The following is a 26121-nucleotide window of genomic DNA, read 5'->3' on the forward strand; positions in this document are numbered from 1 at the left end:
TGTGTGAAGTGATTGTCTCCTACCTATTCTTCACAGTGAGGGGCCTGGATATAGCTGATATGTGACACTCCAGAGAGCAGGGTGATGGTTTAACCTGCACTGCTCTGTGCCAGGTGTTTTATTACTACTTTGTGTAGACCAGATGTGGTGGCTCACGTCTGTAATCCCAGCACTTTGGGAGGCCAAGGCGGGAGGATCACCTAAGGTCTGGAGTTCGAGACCAGCCTGGCCAACATGGTGAAACCCTGTCACTACTACAGATACAAAAATTAGCCAGGCATGGTGGTGGGCACCTGTAATCCCAGCTACTGGAGAGGTTGAGGCAGGAGAATTGCTTGAACCTGGGAGGTGGAGATGGCAGCCAGTCTAGATCATGCCACTGCACTCCAGCCTGAGTGACAGAGCCAGACTCCGTCTCAGAACAAAACAACCTTGTTTAACTCTCTGCTCTACAGACAGGAAAGCATGCTCAGAGGGAAGGGACTTACCCAGGACTTCAAATAAGACACAGGGAAGCTGTTTTCCCCCACCTGGCCTTGCCTGCGCTGTTTCCAGATGGCTGGATCTTGCTAGTCAAAGAGAAGCAATCCGGCTCAGAGAAGTGAAGCCACTCACCTTAGATCACACGCTAAGTGAGGAACCTGATGCAAACTCAGGACCGTCGGACCCCACGCCGAGCTGCTGTGACTCTGCACACCGCCTGGCAGAGCCACCCTCCCGCCCAGCACCTGCTCCAGGCACTGGAGACACAGCAGGGCAGACACAAGTCCCTGCCCCCTCCCCCCCACCCTCCCACTTGGTATCCGCTCCAGGCACTGGGGATGCAGCAGGGCAGACATGCAAGTCCTTGCCCTCAGGGGCACAGACCGTGGCCTTCAGACCAGGAAGCCAGCTGGGTGGAGGGCCCCCTGCCTCTCACCCATGTCTGTCTGGATCTCTTTCCAAAAGACCCGCCTCCCACATGGCTGCCTGTTACCCGCCCACGCCAGGATGTCCTCCATGTCTCTCACCTCTGGGGAGCCTTTTTTTTTTTTTTTTTTTTTTTTTTTTTTTTTTTTTTGAGCCAAAGTCTCACTCCGTCACCCAAGTTGGAGTGCAGTGGTGTGGTCTCAGCTCACTACAACCTCCATCTCCCAGGTTCAAGAAATTCTCCTGCCTTAGCCTCCTGAGTAGCTGGAACTACAGGCCCGTGCCACCACGCCTCACTAATCTTTGCATTTTTACTAGAGACGGGGTTTCACCATATTGGACAGGCTGATCTCAAACTCCTGACCTTGTGATCTGCCTGCCTCAGCCTCCCAAAGAGCTGGGATTACAGGCATGAGCCACCACACTCAGCCTGGCGAGCCTGTTTTTGTGCCATCAACCCTCAACTGTGTGTGTCCCCTCCAGCCACTCCCGTGCCCCATGAGGACAGAGGTCATGCCTGTCGAGGTCACCGCCACGTCCCCTTGCTCAGCAGAGCCCATGGCAGGAATTAGGTGCCCGATAAACAGGCGAGTAAGTGGACGGTGACTCAGTGGGAGAAGCTGAGTCATGAGGGATGAGGGGAGCTTCCAAAGGGAGTTGAGGAAGTCCAGTCCAGGCAGGGCCACTGCCAGGGAGAGGCCCTGTGGGATGGGACGCCAGGAGCACTTATCCAAATGTGACAACAGTCAAAAATACAAAGCGTCCCAACTGGAACAAAGCTGAGCTGGAAGGAGGCGGTTAGGGTAGGAAGGCAGATGTGGTGTCCCTAGTGACCAGGTCACACGCCGTGGCCATCATGAGCACTGTGAGACCGAAGCCCCTCCAGCCCAGCTGTCCCCTAGTGACCAGGCCACACGTCGTGGCCATCATGAGCACTGTGAGACCCAAGCCCCTCCAGCCCAGCTCTCTCCTAGTGACCAGGCCATATGCCGTGGCCACCATCAGTGCTGTCAGACCCAAGCCCCTCCAGCCCAGCTGTCCCCTAGTGACCAGGCCACATGCCAAGGCCATCATCAGTACTGTCAGACCCAAACGCCTGCAGCCCTGCTGTCTCCTAGTGACCAGGCCACACGCCGTGGCCATCATAAGCACTGTGAGACCCAAGCCCCTCCAGCCCAGCTGTCTCCTAGTGACCAGGCCACATGCCATGGCCATCATCAGCACTGTGAGACCCAAGCCCTTCCAGCCCAGCTGTCCCCTAGTGACCAGGCCACACGCCGTGGCCATCATGAGCACTGTCAGACCCAAGCCCCTCCAGCCCAGCTGTCCCCTAGTGACCAGGCCACACACCGTGGCCATTATGAACACTGTCAGACCCAAGCCCCTCCAGCCCAGCTGTCCCCTAGTGACCAGGCCACACGCCGTGGCCATCATCAGCACTGTGAGACCCAAGCGCCTGCAGCCCAGCTGTCTCCTAGTGACCAGGCCACACGCCGTGGCCATCATCAGCACTGTGAGACCCAAGCGCCTGCAGCCCAGCTGTCCCCTAGTGACCAGGCCACACGCCGTGGCCATCATCAGCACCGTCAGACCCAAGCGCCTGCAGCCCAGCTGTCTCCTAGTGACCAGGCCACACGCCGTGGCCATCATCAGCACCGTCGGACCCAAGCCCCTCCAGCCCAGCTGTCCCCTAGTGACCAGGCCACACACCGTGGCCATCATCAGCACTGTCAGACCCAAGCCCCTCCAGCCCAGCTGTCATCTAGTGACCAGGCCACATGCCGTGGCCATCATCAGCACTGTGAGAGCCAAGCCCCTCCAGCTCAGCTGTCCTCTAGTGACCAGGCCACACGCCGTAGCCATCATGAGCACTGTCAGACCCAAGCCCCTCCAGCCCAGCTGTCTCCTAGTGACCAGGCCACATGCCGTGGCCATCAGTGCTGTCAGACCCAAGCCCCTCCAGCCCAGCTGTCTCCTAGTGACCAGGCCACATGCCGTGGCCATCAGTGCTGTCAGACCCAAGCCCCTCCAGCCCAGCTGTCCCCTAGTGACCAGCCTACATGCCAAGGCCATCATCAGCACTGTCAGACCCAAGCGCCTGCAGCCCAGCTTTCTCCTAGTGACCAGGCCACACGCCGTGGCCATCATCAGTACTGTGAGACCCAAGCCCCTCCAACCCAGCTGTCCCCTAGTGACCAGGCCACACGCCATGGCCATCATCAGTGCTGTCAGACCCAAGCCCCTCCAGCCCAGCTGTTCCTAGTGACCAGGCCACATCCTGCTCTGTCGACAGCAGCCTAGAGTACACTAGCACCATCTGGACTCACTGCAACTCTTGCCCCCTGGATTCAAGCCATTCTCCTGCTTCAGCTTCCCAAGGAGCTGGGACTACAGGCCCTACCACCATGCCTGGCTCATTTTTTGAATTTTTATTTTTCACTGTGTTAGCCAGGTCTTGATGGCCTGACTTCATGATCTGCCCACCGCAGCCTCCTAAAGTGCTAGGACTATCTGCATAATCCACCATGCCTGGCTGGAAAGCTTTTTAAAAATGCTAATTTCCAGGCTTCACCTGGGTTCTGCTATACCAGAATTGGCCATGGAGCCCAGGAACCAGAAGCTTGCCCTCTCCCCAGTTGAGACAGTCTCTCTGCCACCCAGGCTGGAGTGCAGTGGCGTGATTGCACATCACTGCAATCTCTGTCTCCCGGGTTCAAGTGATACTCATGCCTCAGCCTCTCAAGTAGCTGGGATTGCAGGTGTGTTACCATACCCAACTCATTTTTTTAAATTTTTAGTAGAGATGGGGTTTCACCAGCTTGGCCAGGCTTGTCTTGAACTCCTGACCTCAGGTGATCCATCTGCCTTGGCCCCCCAAAGTGTGGGATTACAGGCATGAGCCACTGGGACCGGCCAAAATTCTTGCTTTTTGAACAGAGCATCCATGTTTTCATTTTGTACCTGGGCCTCCAGATTCTTGGTTGATTCCATTTTGGCGATAAAGAATAAAGCCACAGAGAAGGAAAAAACTACATTCTTGGGTGTCTGCAAAACAGCTGTCACTCCAATAGAACCCAAAAGTGGCCGATACATTCTCAGTACTGCTGAAGTAGATTTCCCATGGACCAGTCCTGGCCAGTGAGGGGATGGAGAAGTGCTGGGTGCTGGGTGCTGGCGAGGGTGGGGGCTCCCTGCCTCATGCAGACTCAGACTGTGTCTCAGGCTGGTACCCAGGGAACATCTGGCTGCATCTGGAGACTTTCATGGTTGTCACAACTGGGGCAGAGAAGGCACCTGGCAGGTAAAAGCAAGGACGAAACTCAACACCCTACCACCCCCAGGCGGACACCGACGTGGAAGGGGCCGGCCCATGGTCAGCAGGGCCTGGGTGAGAAAACCCACAGTGGGCATGGTGGGGGGAGCCCGCCCGGCTCCCACAAAAGCACCTGCTTCCTACCAGAGACGACGCTCTGCCGCCACCCAGCGGGCATCTGGGAAACAGCGGCACAGGGAGCCCCCCGGGATTCTCTGACTCTGGAATTGTCTTCCCAGGACACTGACGTGGGGAGCATCTCCTCGGCCACGGCAGGTGCATGTTCTGTTCCACGCGGCTTTGAGCATGAGAGCTCGTGCGGCTCCACACACAACCCAGCTACAGAGCGTGGCGGGTGGGTGGAGGTGACTTCTTGACCGTGTGACCCGAGGTCCTTCCTCATGGAGAGGGTGACAAGAGCCCAGATCAGCGGGGAAGCAGCGCCCCCACCTGTCCTGCTTGCGGCGGGATGTGCCAGGCGGTGCGGGGCCTGAGATTCCCCGAGGCTGCCCTCCAGGACTGGGTCCCCTGTCATGCTGGGGGCTCTTCCGTCCCTGCTGTACAAATGTTATTTAAAAAGAAAAAATAAAGACTAGGCATAGTGGTGCATGCCTGTAATCCCATCACTCTGGGAGGCCGAGGCACAGGCGGGCGTATCACCTGAGGTCAGGAGTTTGAGACCAGCCTGGCCAACATGGTGAAACCCTGTCTCTACTAAAAGTACAAAAATTAACTGGGTGTGGTGGCATGCCACCTTTAATTCCAGCCACTTGGGAGACTGAGGCAGGATAATCTCTTGAACCCAGGAGGTGGAGGTTGCAGTGAGCTGAGATCACGCTATTGCATTCCAGCTTGAGTGACAAGAGCAAAACGGTCTCAAGAAAGAGAAAAAGCTCCCAGGCAGGTGGCCTCAATCTTCCTAGCTAGCTTCCTAGCACTTTGCCATAATCAGTCTTCTGGCCACCCATCTGCACACAGCAAAGCTTGCTGCAGGAAAGAAGAAAGTGAGACAGGAGGCTTGTGAAGGGCACTCAGAAGGTCCAGTCTCTCCCTCCTCACCACACCACTTGGGTACGCCTTCTACCCTAGGAGATGGCCAAGAGGCCCAAAAGAAAGAAACCTGTAGCAGAGCCCAAGAAACCTGGGCTCCCGGGCCTGGCTTCAGAGCTTTGAGTAATAGAGACGACACCTTGATTTCTACTCAGCTCCTTGTTTCTTTTTATAAACTACAAACGTAAAGGATGAAGTAATGAGTCTGTAGAAACCCTGTGTGCTGGGCACTGCCCTCAGGCTGACGGAGCAAGATGAAGGTCTCTGTTCTCCCAAAATATATTCCCTTCTAAGAGAGAACAACTCTCTGAACCGCAGGTGTTCTGACAGCTAAAATGGCATGTTAGCCAGAGACTACAACGATTCTGTTTTTGCCTTTTCCAACACGCAGCAGTGAGTAGAGCACAGCCCTCTGCCTGTATCCAGGACTGCATCTGACTCCAGGCGGCCCTATGACCCTCCCCCTGGTGCCTCCCCTTCCCCCGAGTGTGGGAGGAGCTTGGGACTTACTTCTATCCAAACCGAGTATGGCAGCATTGATGGGATCCAACTTCCGTGGATGAGTGACTGACTGCCTCATTGACTGTTAAGATGCCATCTGCCACATGGAGAAGAGCAAGCAGCAGAGCTGGGGATGGCCAGGGGCGGACGGCTGAGAAGCCAAGGCCCCCAGTCCAGCAGCCTGAAAACAGATGCTCCCAGGACCCACATGAGCTTGGAAGGGGTCCTTGCCTTGGTTGGGTCTCAGATGAGACTACAGCCCTGGTCAACACCTTCACTGCAGCTTTGAGATCCTCAGACGGAGGATCCAGCTGAGTATCTCGACTCAAAACATCGAGATCATATGTGCTTTAACAGATCATGTGTTTATCTGCTACTTATTGGCTGTGCTTTTTTGTGGCGGGGGGGGGGGGGGGGGGATAGTGTTGCTCTGTTGCCCAGGCTGGAACACAGTAGGAGGATCTCAGCTCACCACAACCTCCGCCTCCTGGGTTCAAGCGATTCTCGCGCCTCAGCCTCCCGAGTAGCTAAGATTACAGGTGAGCATCACCACACAGTACCCAGGGGGTGCAGCTAGGAGGGAGAAACTGGACTTTGAGTGCTCGTCACAAGCCTGTCTCTGCACATGTACACGCTTTCCTCCTTCATGCAAGCTTTGCCGTAGGGGGATGGGTGGCCAGAAGACAGACGATGGCAGAGTGCTAGCAAGCTGCAGATGCAGACCACCTGCCTAAGAGCTTTTTTCTTTTGTGGTCATGTCATTAACAGCAACAGACAATACAAGTAGGTAAATATTGGAGTGAATGCTCCAGCCACTTCCAGAGCTGCTTTGCAGAGACTCGTCTCTTCCTGAAACTGATTCTGTCGAGTCAGTATAATTTTATCTATTTTACAGGTAAGAAATCAAAAGCCCATAGAGGTTGACATTTGTATACTATCACAAAAATCAGTCAGAAGAGCCAGAATTGAACACAGGTCAGCGTGAAAAACTTGAAGCCGGCTAAGGCAGGAGAATTGCTGTAACCCGGGAGGCAGAGGTTGCAGTGAGCTGAGATAATGCCACTGCACTCCAGCCTGGGTAACAGAGGGAGACCCTGTCTCAAAAAAACAAAACCTTGGGCCATGTGCTGTGGCTCACGCCTATAAACCCAGTACTTTGGGAGCCCGAGACGGGTGGATCACGAGATCAAGAAATCGATACCATCCTAGTCAACATGGTGAAACCCCATCTCTACTAAAAATACAAAAATTAGCTGGGCATGGTGGCGTGCACCTGTAATCCCAGCTACTCGGGAGGCTGAGGCAGGAGAATTGCCTGAGCCCAGGAGGCGGAGGTTGCGGTGAGCCGAGATCGCGCCATTGCACTCCAGCCTGGGTAACAAGAGCGAAACTCCATCTTAAAAAACAAACAAACAAACAAACAAACAAAAACCTTGAAGCCGGGCACAGTGGATCACACCTGTAATTGCAGCACTCTGGGAGACTGTGGCATAAGGATCACCTGAGCCCAAGAGTTCAAGACTAGCCTGGGCAAGATAGTGAGATGTTTCTTTTCTTTTCTTTTTTTTTTTTTGAGACAGAGTTTCGCTCTTGTTACCCAGGCTGGAGTGCAATGGTGCGATCTCGGCTCACCGCAACCTCTGCCTCCTGGGTTCAGGCAATTCTCCTGCCTCAGCCTCCCGAGTAGCTGGGATTACAGGCACGCGCCACCACGCCCAGCTAATTTTTTGTATTTTTAGTAGAGACGGGGTTGCACCATGTTGACCAGGTTGGTCTCGATCTCTTGACCTCGTGATCCACCCGCCTCGGCCTCCCAAAGTGCTGGGATTACAGGCTTGAGCCACCGTGCCCGGCCGTGAGATGTTGTTTCTAAAGAATAATAAATAAAACATTGTTTCTAAACTTGGCTTCTCCTGTTGACCTTCCCTTTGGCTGTAATTTTACAAAGTGGAATATTTTTAACTGTTGAAGGTGGGGTAGGCAGCAGTGCTCAAGACACCGAAGAAGAGCATTGTGTATTTTTAGCTATGCATAAGGTGATAGACCTTCAACAAGACTAACAGAGTAATGCTTTGTTAACACAAGTACGAATGGTGGTTTCCTTGCCCTGTCTATTTTAGTTGGGCATGTGTCCCATGTGGGAGCAAAGGTATTGTAAAGACGGATACTCTGATTCAGAAGGGCTAACTCTCCTCTCACTCTTCCACCCTGTCACCTCCTACATGCATCACACTGGTCCAATGTCCAAGTGTTTTTTAAAAAACAAACACTCCCAGAACACACGAGTTTTTAAGAAGTGTTCCTGCAAAGACACCACAGATTGAAGATAATGCTGATGCTATATGTACAGATGAACTACAGAGCTGACATCTCTCCTATACCTGACATAGCTCCACTGCAATGGGAGCATAAACGGGGGCATGCCAGTCCCTGTCTAATAAGTGCTGACAGGGAATGAGGCTAAAACATTTCCCGGTTTAAAGGGGTGGCTGGAGTTACGGATTTATACACAGCACAGTGAAGGGCTCGTGCAAGGTGGTTGTATGGTAGAGGTAACATTTCAGTTAGTAGAACGAACCCTAGAAATGGATTTCCTGGGTGTGAATGGCAGCTCTGCTACTTACTGGCTGTGCGGTTTTTTGTTTGTTTGTTTTTGTTTTTTTTTAGATGGAGTCTCGCTGTGTCACCCAGGAAGGAGTGCAGTGGTGCAATCTCAGCTCGCCAGAACTTCTGCTCCAGGGGTTCAAGCAATTCTCCTGCCTCAACCTCCTGAGTAGCTGGGATTATAGCCGTATACCACCACGCCTGGCTAATTTTCTATTTTTAGTAGAGACAGGGTTTCACCATGTTGGCCAGACTGGTCTTGAACTTCTGACCTCAGGTGATCTGCCTGCCTCGGCCTCCCAAAGTGCTGGGATTACAGGTGTGAGCCACCGTGCCCAGCCTGGCTGTGTGTTATTTTCTGCACCTCAATGTCCTCATCTATAAGATGGAAGCATAAAATATACTTACCTCTAGGGTGTTGTAAAGAGCAAATAATTCATAGTGCTTAGGGCAGAGCATGGTACACAGTAATGGTTGTGTTAGGCATCATTCATCATCAACATGTAGAGAAAAATACAAGACATCATAAAACGTACATTTTGGAAAGCATACAGCCCTAAGAAAGGACGAGTTCTTGTCCTTTGCAGGGACATGGATGAAGCTGGAAACTATTCTCAGCAAACTCACACAAGAACAGAAAACCAAACACCCCATGTTCTTACTCATAAGTGGGTGTTGAACAATGAGAACGTACACATGAACACAGGGAAGGAAGCATCACACACTGGGGCCTCTTGCGGGGTGGGGTGGGCTAGGGGAGAGATAGCAGGTGGTGGGGGGATTGGGGAGGGATAACATTAAGAGAAGAACCTAATGTGGATGAGGGGGGATGGAAGCAGCAAACCACCATGGCATATGTTTACCTACGTAACAACCCTACACAATCTGCACATGTACCCCAGAACTTTAATAATTTTTAAAAAATAGAAAGGATATAAGAGTTTTCCACTCTCCTAGGAATAGACTGGTGGTTCTATAGCCATGGTAACAAGGTGCTGCCCAGACCGGTTTAAATCCAGTCAAACAATCCAAGACAACTCACCTCAGTGAACATGCTTTTGCAAACCAACCCACAGCTGTCCTTTGCATCTGAAATTCAGCCAGTCAGGAAGGGATGAACTCTGATAAACACACCTGTGCCAATCAGCCTCACCCGAGTAACTACAGGCCAGCTCATACCATCAGGATTCAGTCTCATTCTGTACCGCCCCAAATTCCTACCTAGAAAGATCAGAAGTCTGGTCTACTCCAAGACTGTGGTAGACCAGCGCTTTATTACACTAAGCAATGCATTTGGCTCTATGTTTATAGGCCTGATATGGAGTGATAGTCACACCACCCTTTGGTATTCAGGTATGTGCTTTAACGTCAGTAGTTGTGGTACCCAAATTCGGATGCCGCTTTTGAAGATCTAGGTTCTCCCAATCTCTCTGCTCTTAAACCCTATCCCCAACTAGCTAAGAAAACCACTTGACATCTTTTCCAAATGCTCTGTGTTTATTTCATTCCCTCTTTGTGCTCTGAGGTAGGACAGACATTTCACAGATACCTAGGCCCTATGATTTGAAGATCACCAGCCTTCAAATACAGTAATCAAGGTATACTGAACACAGAAGAATCGCTAGCACTGAGGGCTGTGTGAGAATCAGAAATCATTCTCCATCTATGAGAAGGAACTCCCAGGCATGACTTGCTCTGAGACAACAGCTTCTAAAGTTCCTCCATCATATGGGTGTGAGTGGGGCAGGTTTCCTTATCTTCAGTTTTTCCACCAGTACCGGTCATCTTCATCAAAAGAATACCAACTACCATCAATTACCATCCGGGGCTTGAGCAGTTGCACTTCCTCCAGCAGCTTCCTGATTTGCACAGGGTACTGCCATTTCCACAGCCTGGGGAGGCAGAGAGGGAACTCATTACTGCGACATTGCTTTAAACTCTTCTCCCTTCCTCAAAATTCCTAGAAGCCTCAAGGATCTCAAACTTTTCTTGTACTCTTAAGGAAGAGTAGTGAAATGTGCCCCCAATGAGTTAAAGAAACCAATGACTAACAGGAATTCTTGAGCTTTTAGGCTAGCAGAAAAGAACCACTGTGCTGAAACAGACTCCCCCACTCCACTTCTGAGTTGAAAAAACTGGCTGAAATTTGTTAGATGCAGTATGGCAGATCAGAGTTTGTGCAGAATGAGCTTGCTGATGTCACAGCCTGAATTTCCACCATGTTTTATACTAATTCTCCCTAAAGTGACACGCAACCCCTGAGGTAGCATGAGCAGGTAATTATGAATGTCCAAGAACTTTCCAGACCTCCTCTTTTCTTCCAATCATCTTCTAATCTCAGAATCTACTCCCTGAACTTCTTCCAATACAAATACTACCTTGAGGCGAGCACGGGGAGACAGATTTGAGTTCGAATCTTGTCTCCTTATGAGTTGACCTGTAATGTAGAACATTTTTCCCCCCCTCAAATCTCCAATGTCACAGTATTGGCTTCTAGCACACCAGGCAGTGAGCCTCTATTGCTTTGTTACTATAGCATGTTCTCTATAGAATAAAAGTAATTCTCTCCATGTAAAGAAACTTGGACATGTCAGAGACTATGCTGAGCTTTTTTTTTTTTTTTCCCCCAAGTCTCATGAGAGCTGATATGCTGAGCTTTTAAAGCCATCTGCTCCTCACAACAATCCTAAGAGTCTTAAGAGGCAGGTATGATCCTTCAGTCCATCTCTGAATTCCTTCCTCAGTCTCTGTGCCAGGTCCTGCTATAAAGTTTGAGGAGGTACAGTAAGTTCTCCCTTCATGTCATTGATTGGAAATAGTGACTTTAAGCAAAACCATAGCAAGTTCATGAAGAACATCATTTGCTTTGGAGTCATTGTTATAACGATGAGAAAACACTGGTTTCATTACACGTCATTTTGCTTAAAATCACTGTTTCTGGCCGGGCACAGTGGCTCAAGCCTGTAATCCCAGCACTTTGGGAGGCCGAGGCGGGTGGATCACAAGGTCAAGAGATTGAGACCATCCTGGTCAACATGGTGAAACCCCGTCTCTACTAAAAATACAAAAAATTAGCTGGGCATGGTGGCGCGTGCCTGTAATCCCAGCTACTCAGGAGGCTGAGGCAGGAGAATTGCCCGAACCCAGGAGGCGGAGGTTGCGGTGAGCCGAGATCGCGCCATTGCACTCCAGCCTGGGTAACAAGAGCGAAACTCTGTCTCAAAAAAAAAAAAAAAAAAAAAAAAAATCACTGTTTCTAAGAACCTATCAATGACATTAAGTGAAGACTTCCCACATAGGGATGAACAAGGCAAAGTTCCCACCTTCACCAAGTTTAAAGTCTACTACAGGAGAAATAAACATTTACATAGGTACATAGCACCATCCCCATTTCACAGATGGTGAAATAGCCCCATAAAAGGTCAATCAGTAAATCCAGTTCTGACTTCTATCCTACTTCAACTACTAAGTCCTGTAGTTACCACCAATCTTGTCAGCAGCTATACTGCCTCCTAAGTCAAGGATACACACACATTCTTTCAACAACACTCTACCTTTTCAGCTCATTTTGTCACTGAACAGTTCTGACCACACCCAGACTCCCACATTCACCGAGCCATGTTTCCCAATCCATCTTCCCCTTCCTGTCTTCACTTTCCTCCTGGGATCCCAGGGTCCACCACAGCCACTCTTGCCTTCTTCCTGATTATACCCTCGTGCCAGAACTTGAAATCTGTATAAACTCAACTACCATCAGCTAGACCATACTAGACAAAATAGTTACTCAATTGAGAAATTTTCTATTGAAATAAATATACCACAACCAGGTCAGACACGGTAGCTCAGGCCTGTTATCACAACACTTTGGGAGGCTGAGATGAGTGGATGACATGAGGTCAGGAGTTTGAGACCAGCCTGGTCAACATGGTAAAACCCTGTCTCTACTAAAAATATAAAAATTAGCCAGGCATGGTGGTGTGCACCTATAATCCCAGTTACTTGGGAGGCTGAGGCAGGAGAATCACTTGAACCCAGGAGGTAGAGGTTACAGTGAGCCAAGAAGATTGCATCACTGCACTCCAGCCTGGGTGACAGAGTGAGACTCAATCTCAGAAAAATAAAGAAAGAAACCAAGAAACCACAATCAAACTCAAATGGGTGGTCAATGCTGCCAGCTGTATATTTCTCTGGTCAAGGTTTTACTCCCTTTGAGTACAAATGTGTTCCTTCCTGCTCAATGATATCTCTGAACTCCTATTTGTCTATGAAGTCGATGAGTATGAGATCCTAAATGACAAATGCCTTTTTTTTTTTTTTTTTTTTTGAGACAGAATCTCACTCTGTTGCTCAGGCTGGAGTGCAGTGGTACAATCTCAGCTCACTGCAAGCTCTGCCTCCCAGGTTCAAGCAATTCTCCTGCCTCAGCCTCCCTAGTAGCTGGAACTATAGGCATCCGCCACTACGCCCAGCTAATTTTTGTATTTTTAGTAGAGATGGGGTTTCACCACATTGGTGAGGCTGGTCTTGAATTCCTGACCTCAGGATCTGCCTGCCTAGGCCTCCCTAAGTGATGGGATTATAAGCATGAGCTACCACACCTGGTGACAAATGCTTTTTCTACCATCAAACACTGAAGGCATCTCAAACTGTCACCGTCTCGTGAAGGAAGCTCTTAGTCTTAAGGGACAGTCCTGAAGAACTTTTGTGAACTCCATCAACTCAGCTCTCCAGACTGGTACAAGGACTGAACAACAGAAGTTGAAATGTTGTGAACTCTTTAATAAACGTTTTGCTGGGTGTATTGTTCAGTGGTGTTAAGTGCATTTACATGGCTGTGCCGCCATCACTACAACCATCTGCCTCCAGAATTCTTCATCTTGCAGAAGTAAAACCCCACACCTATTCCAGAACTCCCCAACCCCTCACCCCAATCCTTCGGAAGTCACTATTCTGTCTCTATGAATTTCACCATTCTATGAGCCTTAGCTAAGTAGAATCCTACAGTATTAGTCTTTTTAGCACCGGCTTATTCTGCTTGGCATGCCAAGGTTTCATCATGTAGCAGGTGTCAGAATTTTCTTGTTAAGGCTGAATTCCATTGCATGTATATGCCACATTCTGTTTATCCTTTCATCCACAAACACCTGGGTTACTTCCACCTCTTAGCTACTATTGTGAATTATGCTGCTAGGAACATGAGTGTGAAATCTGAGATCTTGCTTTTGATTCTTTGGGGTATATTATACTCAGAAGTAACATTGCTGGATTATACAGCAATTCCGCTTTTTTTCAGCATAAACACTAATAATGCTCTCTCTGCACCCTTTCCAACCCACCCAGCAGTAAGCTCCACGATAGCAGGCATCTGGCCTCTATCTCCCACATCCCTGTATCTCCAGCACCCAGCACAGTACCCACAACATAGTGGGCACTCACCGATGGAGTAAAATCTGGCTGCCAAGCCATGACCTCCACGTTCCCCATAAACTGCTTCTCCACTAGCTACGAAGCAAGTCTGTAGCTCAGAAGACAATCGCCAGGGACTTACCCAATTATTTGTAGATTAGACGTGGGACATGCGAAGGCTGAACAGAGCTTCCTCATTCCTGTAGGACTGAAGTCATTCTGTACCAGGTTTAGGCTGGCCAGCTGCCGGTTGCAGGAAAGGGCCAAGGAGAGTTCCTCACAGCAACCAGAAGTCAATCCACATGACTTCAACCTGCAGGGTCACCCAGGACGCTCAGGAATTAACCCCAAAGATCAACGATGGGATCCTTCACTCAACCCCCATGAATTTCATCTTGACACTTTTTCTTGAGACGGAGTCTCACTGTGTCACCCAGGCTGGAGCGTGAGAGCGCAATCTCGGCTCACTGTAACCCCCACCCACTGGGTTCAAGCGATTCTCCTGCCTCAGCCTCCAGAGTAGCTGGGACTACAGGCATCCGCCATCACATGCCCAGCTAATTTTTCTATTTTTAGTAGAGATGGGGTTTCAACATGTTGGCCAGGCTGGTCTTGAACTCCAGACCTCAAGTGATCTGCCCGCCTCAGCCTACCCAAAAGCAGGGATGACAGGCATGAGCCACCGTGCCCGGCCTCAGCATTCTCCTTTTTATGGCTGAACCACGATCCTTCACTTTGGAAGCTCCCGGGTGATTCTGATGCTCACTTGAGTTCTGAGAGCCACCCGGGTCACCCCTTGCTTTCTACCCATCTTCGTCTCTAGACCATTCACACCAGAACTCAACCATCTTCTCATTTCCATATTCCCGCCACTTAGCACCAGGACTAGCACATAGGGGTCATTCAATGGGCAGCTGAGGGTTTTCCACCCCCAGACCTTGGTCCAGAGCATCTCATGCACCCTGTGACTTTCCGTGGCTGGCTTCTTCCACTCAGTGGGATGTTTTCATGGCTCACCCACATTGTGGTGTCTGTTGGCGCTGTACCAGCACTTTTTTTTTTTTTTTTTTTTTTTTTTTTGAGACAGAGTCTCACTCTGTTACTCAGGCTGAAATGCAGTGGTGCAGTCTTGGCTCACGGCAACCTCCACCTCCCAGGTTCAAGTGATTCTCCTGCCTCAGCCTTCAGAGCAGCTGAGGCTACCGGCAGCCACCCCACACTGCGGGAGAACTTATACCCAGACTTGTGGTGCTACAAACACTGCCATCCATCTAACTTGACGCACCGATGGAAACCAGACTGTCAACAGCCTCATTCAAGCAACCTCGCACTGGGGTACCCCAACTCCTCCCAGCCGGGCCCTCAAAGAGACACCCCAGGAAGTTACCCAAGTCTCCTTAGAACACTTCTCCTTTGCTTCAGCCCCTCACACAGCGCAGCGACGCCGACGTCACCCACGGCATTTTCGGAGAGATCCAGACTCCTCAGATATCTGCTCCTCGCGATCACATAGGCCAGACTCTCACAGCACGCAGCAGTGAGACGGCAGCTGACCAGCCTGCAGAGGTGGGAGACAGAGTGAGATGGCTTCTCTCGGGGATCGCGGACAGTGGGAGGCACAGTGAGGCGGGGACCATGGACGCTGGGAGACAGAGCGAGTCAGCGTCTCTCAGGGACAACAGGAGACAGAGCGAGTGAGCATCTGTCAGGAACAGTGGGAGACAGAGCGAGTCAGCGTCTCTCGGGGACAGTGGGAGAGAGCGCGTCTCTCGGGGACAGTGGACAGTGGGAGAATGGTCAGCAGCACTGACCCAGGATTCTTTATTCCTTCCTGATGGGGATTTTTCTGTCCATTCCTGTCAAGGGCTTAGACCATGTGGTATCTCTTGGCTTAAGAGAGGGGTGACAGCAGAGGGTGGAGAAAGTGCCAGCTGTGATTGAAGGTACCTTTATTTATTTTTTTTTTTCTGAGACGGAGTTTCGCTCTTGTTACCCAGGCTGGAGTGCAATGGCGCGATCTCGGCTCACTGCAACTTCCGCCTCCTGGGCTCAGGCAATTCTCCTGCCTCAGCCTCCTGAGTAGCTGGGATTACAGGCACGAGCCACCATGCCCAGCTAGTTTTTTGTATTTTTAGTAGAGACGGGGTTTCACCATGTTGACCAGGATGGTCTCGATCTCTCGACCTCGTGATCCACCCGCCTCGGCCTCCCAAAGTGCTGCGATTACAGGCTTGAGCCACGGCGCCCGGCCTATTTTTATTTTTCAAGGCGGAGTCTTATTCTGTCACCCAGGCTGGAGTGCAGTGGGGCAATCTTGGCTCACTGCAACCTCTGCCTCCCAAGTTCAAGTGATTCTTCCGCCTCTGCCTCCCGAGTAGCTGGGGTTACAGGTACCTGCCACCACCCCTGGCTGTATCTTTACAAGAAATGAGCACAGCTGAGTTTGCTTCCCACTTGGAGATGAGGTGAAGATTCTCCATGGGGGAGGAGGAGAGAAATGCAGGAAGAAGTGCAAGGGGGAAAAGCCTCCGACAAAGCCCGGAGCGGGACAGGAAAGGGGATGGAAGTCACAGAAACGTGGATAGATGTGCGATCCGAAAGGGGAAGTATTGTGCTTTTTTTTCCTAGAAAAAGTGGGGAGATGGGGTGGGCGGCCCCCAAAACACCACGTGGTTTATCGCAGGGGAAACAACTGAATAGGCCTCCAAGTCTCCCGTCTTCAGCCTGGGTAGAGAAAGAGAGTACCAGGGCCAGAGAGTCCATCCCCAGGAGCCGTCCGGTCAAGAATCAAGAGGCATGCAGGCCAGTCGCGGTGGCTCATGCCTGTAATCCCAGCCCAGCACTCTGGGAGGCCAAGGTAGGTGGATCACCTCCGATCAGGAGTTCCAGACCAGCCTGACCAACATGGCGAAACCCTGTTACTAAAAATACGAAAAATTAGCCAGGCGTGGTTGCGGGCTCCTGTAATCCCAGCTGCTGAGGAGGCTGAGGCAGAAGAATCATTTGAACCTGGGAGGCAGAGGTTGCAGTGAGCCCAGATTGTGTCACTGCACTCCAGCCTGGGCAACAAGAATGAAACTCTATCAGAAGAAAAAAAAAAAAAAAAAAAGAGGGATGCAGTTATGAGGACCAACCCTTGAAGGTCAGGTGGGGATGACCAAGTCTTCTTTGCTGCTAGCTTGGATAAATGGTGATGGAGAGGTCCAGGTAATCTCCCAGCACTTAAATGCCATCTCAAAAAAAAAAAAAAAAAAAAAAAAAAAAGATGTCTAAGCCGCTCAGTGCTCATGCCTGTAATCCCATTACTTTGGGAGGCTGAGGCAGAAGGATCACCTGAAGTCAGGAGTTTGAGACCAGCCTGACCAACATGGGGAAACCCTGTCTGTAGTAAAACAGAAAAAGTTAGCCTGGCGTGGTGGTGCCTGTAATCCCAGCTACTCAGAAGGCTGAGGCAGGAGAATAGCTTGAACCCGGGGGGCCGAGGCTGAGGTCATACCGTTGGACTCCAGCCTAGGCAACAAGAGCAACAATCTCTGTCTAAAAAAAAAAAAAAAAACAGGACAACTTTGTCTCTAATTGGCTAAGATTCTATACCATGCAAAAGTAGGGCTTCAAATAATTAAAACAAATAGTGGAATTAATACCGGGGGGCACTTGGAAGTTTGTGAACTAGAATCCATACCCAAGTCCTTTTATTTTGGGGAAGGGAAAGATCTCAAAATGCTATCCTACTTGTCCATTAAGTCTACCTAATTATGAGCAAATTATGGAATTTGTGAGCAAATGCTACCAGGTACACAAAGGTTTATAATGGAATTATTTATGCTCAGGATGAACACACTGGATACAAGCTAAGTTTCCAGGTTTAGAACACGTAAAGTTAGGATATGCCATTCAATAGAACACCGTACCATGCTTCATTTATCATAACGGATAGAATGTGAGACCAATGCCAGAGTTTTGGTTTCCTGGGAGTTCTAGTCTCCACTGGATATGATGAGGGGTGGTGAGGCTACATGAGACTAGATAAACAACATTTAGTGCTCTTCTACCACATGGTAAGAATGCAGCAAGTGCTTGGCCGGGCACGGTGGCTCACACCTGTAATCCCAGCACTTGGGAGGCCAAAGCAAGTACATCACCTGAGGTCGAGAGTTCAAGACCAGCCTGGCCAACACAGTAAAACCCCATCTCTACTAAAAACACAGAAAATTAGCTGAGCATGGTGATGCATGCCTGTAATCCCAGCCACTCAGGAGGCTGAGGCAGGAGAATCCCTTCAATCTGGGAGGCGGAGGTTGCAGTGAGCTGAGATCACACCACTGCACTCCAGCCTGGGCAATAGAGCAATACTCCAAAAACAAACAAAAAAATGCATTAAGTTGTATTAAGTGCTGACTTACTACGATCCTCCCATCCTTTTTTTGTAAAACATCAAATGCATGTTTGCATCTAGGACAAAGAATCACAGAAGACAGCGAAACAACTGGCGTGACAGTAAAGTTGTGAGGCTGAAGATTCATTTCTGCTCAGAGATCGTCTACTGTCTCTACTGTCTGTTTAGTGATAGGATATTCATCTCAACCAAGGGTGAAAAAATTTGAGCTCCAGAGAGAGTGAGATTAAGAGACAAGAACTCTCCTTTCTCTACAGACAGAAAAACAGCTGAGGATAGCTCAGGACAAGATGCCCTCCTCTGCGGAACAGACAGAGGTTGGAGTTTCAAGGCTGACTCAGAACTCACGGTTCCTCCCATGAGGCTCGCCGGCCCTTCCCACACTCACCGTGGTGGCAACACCTCAGCTTGCCTCGGAACACCTTTGGAGAGATCAGTGTCGGCTCACCCCGAGAGCAGTTTTTGCATCCCGTCTGCCTGCTCCTCTCTTTTCACCTTTCAGGAACCCCAGACCGCATATGGAACCCCCATGGGAAACTCACTCCAGGTCCCGGAGATGACAAGATGGTTCTCTCATGACCTCGCACAGAAGCTTCACACCGCTGTCTTCCAAGGGGTTCATGCTGAGGCTCAGGTGCATCAGCCGTGCATTGCCTAGAAGCGTAAGTGCGAGAAAGCCGCAGCCAGCTGTGTCCAGGTTGCAGTGATTCAGCCTGTGGGACACACACACAGGAAAGAAGATGGTGACCCTTGTTCCCCAGCATGACCTCAAGTCACCTGCTACTCTTCTCCCGGCTCCAGGCTGCTTCTGTGGAGGAGGAGGTCAGACTGTATTTTATTTTTCCTGTTTTGAGAAGGAGTCTTGATCTGTCATCCAGGCTGGAACACAGTGACAAGCACTTAATGCCTTCTTACTATGCAGCAGTTCACGGCAGCCTGACTCCTGGGCACGAGAGATTCTCCTGCCTCAGCCTCTCGAGTAGCTGGGATTACAGGCACGTGCTGCCACGCCTGGCTAATTTTCGTATTTTTAGTAGAGACGGGGTTTCATCGTGTTGACCAGGCTGGTCTTGAACTCCTGACCTCAAGTGATCTGCCCGCCTTGGCCTCCCAAAATGCTGGGATGACAGGTGTGAGCCACTGTGCTCGGCTGCAGGGGGTCATATTTGTGCTTAAGACGGTCACCAGGCTTTCATGAACAGGAGACCACAGGTCCCTGGTCCTGTGACTGGCAAAACGCAGGGGCTGGCTGTGGTTCAAGGTCCTCTGACCTCTTTAATTTTCCTTCACACTGAACGTATTAAGAGTTTCCTGTGACTGTAATAACAAATGGCCACACGTTTCGTTGCTTAAAACAGACATTTGTTATCTGACAGTTCTGCGGGCCAGAAGTCTAACAGGCCGCACAGGGCTAAAGCACCAGCAGAGCTGCTCCCTCCTGGAGACTCCGGGACAATCTGTGTCCTTGCTTTTTCATGTTCTGTGACCTCCATGACCGCACCTCTTCCTCCCCTTTCTCCTACCTTCCCTAGGAAGGACCCTTGTGATTTTGTTACAGTAGGTAGCTAGTCGGGCATAGGCAGGGCAGGAGAGGGCCCCCCAGCCACAAACCCTGCCCCACACCCACCCACCCCGAAGACAAAGAAATAAGAAAATATGAACAAAGCCTCCAAGAAGTCTGGGATTATGTTAAATGCAGACCTAAGAAACTGGTATTCCTGAGAAAGAATTCTAAAAGTTTGGAAAATGTATGTGGGTGCATAATTGAGGAAAACTTCCCTGGCCTTTCTGGAGACCTAGACATTCAAATACAAGGAGCACAAAGAGCACTTGGGAAATTAATCACACAAAGATCTTTACCTAGGCACAATGTCATCAGGTTATCCAAAGTTAAGAGGAAGGAGAGAATCTTAAGAGTTGTGAGGCAGAAGCACCAGGTAACCGATACAGGAAAACCTATCAGATTAACGGCATATTTCTCAACAGAAACCCTACAAGCTAGAAGGGATTGGGGCCCTATCTTCAGCCTCCTTGAACAAAACATTATCAGCCAAGAATTTTGTACCCAGTGAAACTATCTATCATATATGAAGGAAAGATACAATCTTTTTCAGAGAAACAAATGTTGAAAGAATTTGCCATTACCAAGCCACCACTAAAAGCAGCTCTAAATTTTGAAAGAAATCCTGGACATACATCAAAACAGAACCTCTTTAAAGCATAAATCACACAGGACCTGTAAGACAAAAATACAAGTTAAAAAGCAAAAACAAAATGAAACAAAAACACAGGCAACAAAGAGCATGATGAATGCAATGGTACCTCACATTTCAATACTAACATTCAATGTAAACGGCCTAAATGCTCCACTTAAAAGATACAGAATCCGGGAGGCCAAGGCAGGTGGATCACAAGGTCAAGAGATCGAGACCATTCTGGTCAACATGGTGAAACCCCGTCTCTACTAAAAATACAAAAAATTAGCTGGGCGTGGTGGTGCGTGCCTGTAATCCCAGCTACTCAGGAGGCTGAGGCAGGAGAATCGCCTGAACCCAGGAGGCGGAGGTTGTGGTGAGCCGAGATCGCGCCATTGCACTCCAGCCTGGGTAACAAGAGCGAAACTCCGTCTCAAAAAAAAAAAAAAAAAAAGATACAGAATCCAGGATGGATAAGAACTCACCAACCAAACATCTGCTGCCTTCAGGAGACTCACCTAAAACTTAAAGACTGACATCAAGTCAAGGGGTGGAAAAGTGCATTTCATGCAAATGGACAGCAAAAAGGAGGGGCAGCTGTTCTTACATCTAATGAAACCAACTTTAAAGCAACAGCAGTTAAAAGAGACAAAGAGAGACATTATATAATGGTAAAAGGCCTTGTCCAAAAGGAATTCTATCACAGTTCTAAAGATATGTGCACCTAACATTGGAAGTCCTAAATTTAGAAAACAATTACGAATAGACCTAAGAAATGAGAAAGATAGAAACACAGTAACAGTGGGGGACTTCAATACTCCACTAACAGCGCTAGACGGGTCATCAAGACAGGAAAGGTAACAAACAACAGATTTAAACTACACCTTGGAACAAAAGGATTTAACAGCAATACAGAACGCGTCACCCAACAACCGCAGAAAACACATTCCAATCAACAGTGCACGGAACTTTCTCTAAGATAGACTGTGTGATAGCGTGTGGGAGGGAAACCCCGCACGTGCCCAGGCAAGGGTCTGAGGCCTCAGCCTGCTCCCATATGAATACTGAACAAGAATTAGAAATACAAGCACATAGTTATTCCTATATATAATCATATAGTATCATGTAGTTACTCACGTGTAATCATAAATATCTATATATGCAATATAACGTTTTAATCTTACTAGTGATTCTCGGGGCATCAAGTGTGGAACTGAAGTGGCGTTGGGAAGGAGGAGACCCTAAGATGAAATGCTCTGAGCCCTCTGTCACACCTACGTAAGGGCTGCTGGAGGGCGCCTCAGCTGTGCGGCAGTGCCAGCACTGGGAAAGCACCTGCTGTTTAGCCAGCCAGGGAAGGAGCCGTTCAAGATGTCCGAGACGTCGCCTTCCTGAGGGAGTTAGGAGAAAACTCCACTCCTCTGAGCTCTTGCGATAAGGCCCGATGGCTGTCAGGGAGGCCTGCAGACATCCTGGGGCTTGTCTCTACATGGTGCTGTGCTTCAGTGCTCACATTCCATGTCTACTTTCATGTTCCACTTCTGCATTTGGTTCCTTTTTCTTAGAGGAATTAGTAACATTAATCTTTTTTTTTTTTTTTTTTTTTTTTTTTTTTTTTTGAGACGGAGTTTCGCTCTTGTTACCCAGGCTGGAGTGTAATGGTGCGATCTCGGCTCACCACAACCTCCGCCTCCTCGGTTCAGGCAATTCTCCTGCCTCAACCTCCTGAGTAGCTGGGATTGCAGGCACGTGCCACCACGCCCAGATAATTTTTTGTGTTTTTAGTAGAGACGGGGTTTCACCATGTTGACCGGGATGGTCTCGATCTCTCGACCTCGTGATCCACCCGCCTCAGCCTCCCAGAGTGCTGGGATTATAGGCATGAGCCACCGCGCCCAGCCAGTAACATAAATCTTAATGTCCCTGATACTTTTGACCAGTATGTGAAAAGTGCTTACACATTTTCTCCTCATCTCAGCTACTTGAAAGTCCTGGGCCCCTGTCTCCAAGACGCATGATTTACTTCACCCTGTCACTGACCACCAATGCCTGGCCCTACCCTACCCCCTGCTTTGTACTCATAAAAGTCAGAGTGTCCAGGCACTCGGGGCCATTGCTGGACTCCACGCTTTCGTTGGCAGTGGACCCCTGGGCCCAAACTGTTTTCTCTTTCTTTGTGTCTTGCATCTTACTTCTACAGTTTCTCGTCTCCACACCTGTACAGAGGGGCTCACAGGACCCTGCAGGGCTGGACCCTACATGATAGGCCATAGAATAAGCTTCAATAAATTTAAGAAAACCGAAATTATATCAAGCACTCTCAGACCACAGTGAAATAAAACTGGAAATCAACTCCAAAAGGAACCTTTAAAACCATGCCAATGCATGGACATTAAATAACCTGCTCTCGAGTAAGCACTGGGTCAAAAATAAAGTCAAGATGGAAATTAAATGCTTCCAACTGAATGACAATCATAACGCGACCTATCAAAACCTCTGGGATACAGCAAAGGCAGTGATAAGGGGGCAGGTTCCGGGCCCTGAACACCTACATCAAAAAGACTGAAAGAGTACAAAGAGGCACTCTAAGGTCACACCTCAAGGAACTAGAGAAACAAGAACAACCAAACCCAAACCCAGCACGATAAAGAAAATAACCAAGATCGGAGCACAACTAAATGAAACTGAAACAAAAAAAGTTACAAAAGATAAATCCAACAAAAAGCTGGTTCTTTGAAAAGAGAAATAGAATTGATAGACCATTGGCAAGATTAACCAAGAAGAGAAGTGAAAAAACCTAAATAACCTCACTGAGAAACAAACAGGAGACATTACAATTGACACCAATGAAATACTCAAGATCATTCAAGGCTGCTATGAACAACTTTATGCACATCAACTAGAGAAACTAGAAGAAAGGGCTAAATTCCTGGGAAGATACAACCCTCGTAGTGGAATTAGGTATCCTGAACAGACCAGTAACAAGCAGTAAGACTGAAATGGTAATTTAAAAATTACCAACAAAGAAAGTCTAGGACTAGATGGATTAACAGGAGAATTCTACCATTCATACAAGAATTGGTACCAATCCTTTTGACACTACTCCACAAGATAGAGAAAAAGGAACCCTACCTAATTCATTCCATGAAGCCAGTATCACCCTAATATGAAAACTAGGAAAGGATGCAACCAAAAAAGAAAATACAGACCAATATTGTTAATGAACATAGATGCTAAAGTTCTTAACAAAATACTAGCTAACTGAATCCAAGAACATATCAAAAAGATAATCCACCATGATCAAGTAGACATCATACCAGGAATGCAGGGATGGTTTAATATACGCAAGTCAATGAATGTGAGACACCACATAAATAGAATTAAAAACAAAAATCACATGATCATGTCAGTAGAGGCAGAGAAAGCATTTGACAAAATCCAGCATCACTTAATGATTAAAACTCTGAGCAAAATCAGCATACAAGGGTCATACCTTAATGTAATAAAAGCCGTCTATGAGAAAGCCACAGCCAACATAATACTGAATGGGGAAAAGTTAAAAGCATTCCCTCTGAGAACTGGAACAAGCAAGGATGCTCACTCTCACCACTCCTCTTCAACACAGTCCTGGAAGTCCTAGCCAGAGCAATCACACAACAGAAAGAAATAAAGGGCATCCAAGTTGGTAAAGAGGAAGTCAAACTGTCACTGTTTGCTGTGTCATTGTTCACCCCGAAAACCCTAAGGGCTCCTCCAGAAAGCTCCTAGAACTGAGCAAAGAATTCAACAACGTTTCCAGATACAAGATTAATGTACACAAATCAATAGCTCTTTTTACACCAACAGTGACCAAGCAGAGGAATCAAGAACTCAACCCCCTTTACAACACCTGTAAAAACAAAACCAAACAAAAACTTAGGAACATACCTAACCAAGGAGGTGAAAGACCTCTACCCGGGAAACTACAAAACACTGCTGAAAGAAATCATAGACAACATTAACCAACGGAAACACATCCCACGCTCATGGATGGATGGGTAGGATATTCTGAGAATGACCGTACTGACAAAAGCAATCCACAAATTCTATGCAGTCCCCATCAAAACACCACCATCATTCTTCACCCAATTAGAAAAAACAATTCTAAAATTCAAATGGAAGCAAAAAAAAAAAAAAGAGCCTGCACAGCCAAAGCAAGACTAAGTAAAACGGACAAATCTAGAGGCACCACCTTACCCGATTTCCAACTATACTATAAAGCCATAGTCACCAAAGAGCACAGTAGTGGTACAAAAATCGGCACAGACATCAATGAAACAGAATGGAGAACCCAAAAATACACCCAAATACTTACACAGCCAACTGATCTTTGACAAAGCAAACAAAAACGAAGTGGGGAAAGAACACCCTTTTCAACAAACGGTGCTAGGATAATTGGCTACCCACATGCAGGAGAATGAACCTGGATAATCGTCATCTCTCACCTTATACAAAAATTAACTCAAGACGGATTAAAGACTTAATCCTGGCTGGGCGTGGTGGCTCATACCTGTAATTCCAGCACTATGGGAGGCAGAGGCAGGCAGATCACTAAGTCAGGAGTTTGAGACCAGCCAGGCCTACACAGTGAAACCCCGTATCTACTAAAAATACAAAAATTACCTGGGCACGGTGGCAAGCACCTGTAATCCCAGCTACTGGGGAGGCTGAGGCAGGAGAATCACTTGAACCCAGGAGGCAGAGGTTGCGGTGAGCCAACACTGTACCACTGCACTCCAGCCTGGGTGACAGGAGTCAAACTCCATCCCCACCTCCCCCAGCTCCACCCAAAAAAGACTTAAACCTGAAACTAAGACTTGAAACTATAACGATTCTAGAAGGTAACATTGGAAAAACCCTTAGAGACATTGGCTTAGGCAAGGGGTTCAAGACCAAGAACTCAAAAGCCAATGCAATAAAAACAAAGATTAAATAGCTGGGACCTAATTGAATTAAAGCGCTTTTGCATGGCGAGACAGCACTCAGCAGAGTCCACAGACAGCCCACAGAGTGGGACAAGATCTTCACAGTCTATTAATCTGACAAAGGACTAATATGCGGAAGCTACAGTGAACTCAAATCAGTAAGAAAAAAAACAATCCCATCAAAACGTGGGCTAAGGACATGAGTAGACAATTCTCAGAAGATATACAAATGGCCAACAAATTAAAAAAAGCTCAACATCACTAATCATTAGGGAAAGGCAAATGAAAATCACAGTATGACATCCCTTTACTCCTGCAAGAATGGCCATAATCAAAACCATCAAACAGTAGATGTTGGCATGGAAACAGTGAACAAGGAACACTTTTACACTGCTGCTGGGAAGGTAAACTAGTACAGCTGCCTTGGAAAACAGTGTGGAGATTCCTTAAATAACCAAAAGTAAAAGTACCATTTGATCCAGCAATCTCACTACTGGGTATCTACCCAGAGGAAAAGAAGTCAATGTTTGAAAAAGATACTTGCATACTCATGTTTATAGCAGCATAATTCACAACTGCAAAATCGTGGAACCAACCCAAATGCCCAACAATGAGTGGATAACGAAACTGTGGTATGTATATACAATGGAATACTATACAGCCATGAAGAGGAATGAATTAGCAGCATTTGCAGTGAGCTGGATGAGATTGGAGACTATTTTTCTTTTTCTTTTTTCTTTTCTTTTTTTTTTTTTGAGACGGAGATTCGCTCTTGTTACCCAG

General features: G+C 48.4%; 1 protein-coding gene across 1 annotated transcript in view; it reads right to left on the reverse strand.

Annotated features, from left to right (window-relative positions):
- Positions 1 to 10136: 10136 nt before the first annotated feature.
- The window catches only part of NLRP5 (NLR family pyrin domain containing 5), a 54027-nt gene continuing 38042 nt past the window's right edge, over positions 10137 to 26121 (reverse strand). Inside the window, exons 11-14 of the mRNA XM_003944049.3 lie at positions 18722 to 18892; positions 15171 to 15341; positions 13926 to 14096; positions 10137 to 10269 (exon numbers count right to left, since the gene is read on the reverse strand). Coding sequence (XP_003944098.2) covers positions 10137 to 10269; positions 13926 to 14096; positions 15171 to 15341; positions 18722 to 18892 — 646 coding nt within the window. The remainder of the gene's footprint in view (positions 10270 to 13925; positions 14097 to 15170; positions 15342 to 18721; positions 18893 to 26121) is intronic.

The sequence above is a fragment of the Saimiri boliviensis genome, chromosome 14 (genome assembly GCF_048565385.1).
Source record: "Saimiri boliviensis isolate mSaiBol1 chromosome 14, mSaiBol1.pri, whole genome shotgun sequence".
NCBI classification, from domain to species: domain Eukaryota; kingdom Metazoa; phylum Chordata; class Mammalia; order Primates; family Cebidae; genus Saimiri; species Saimiri boliviensis.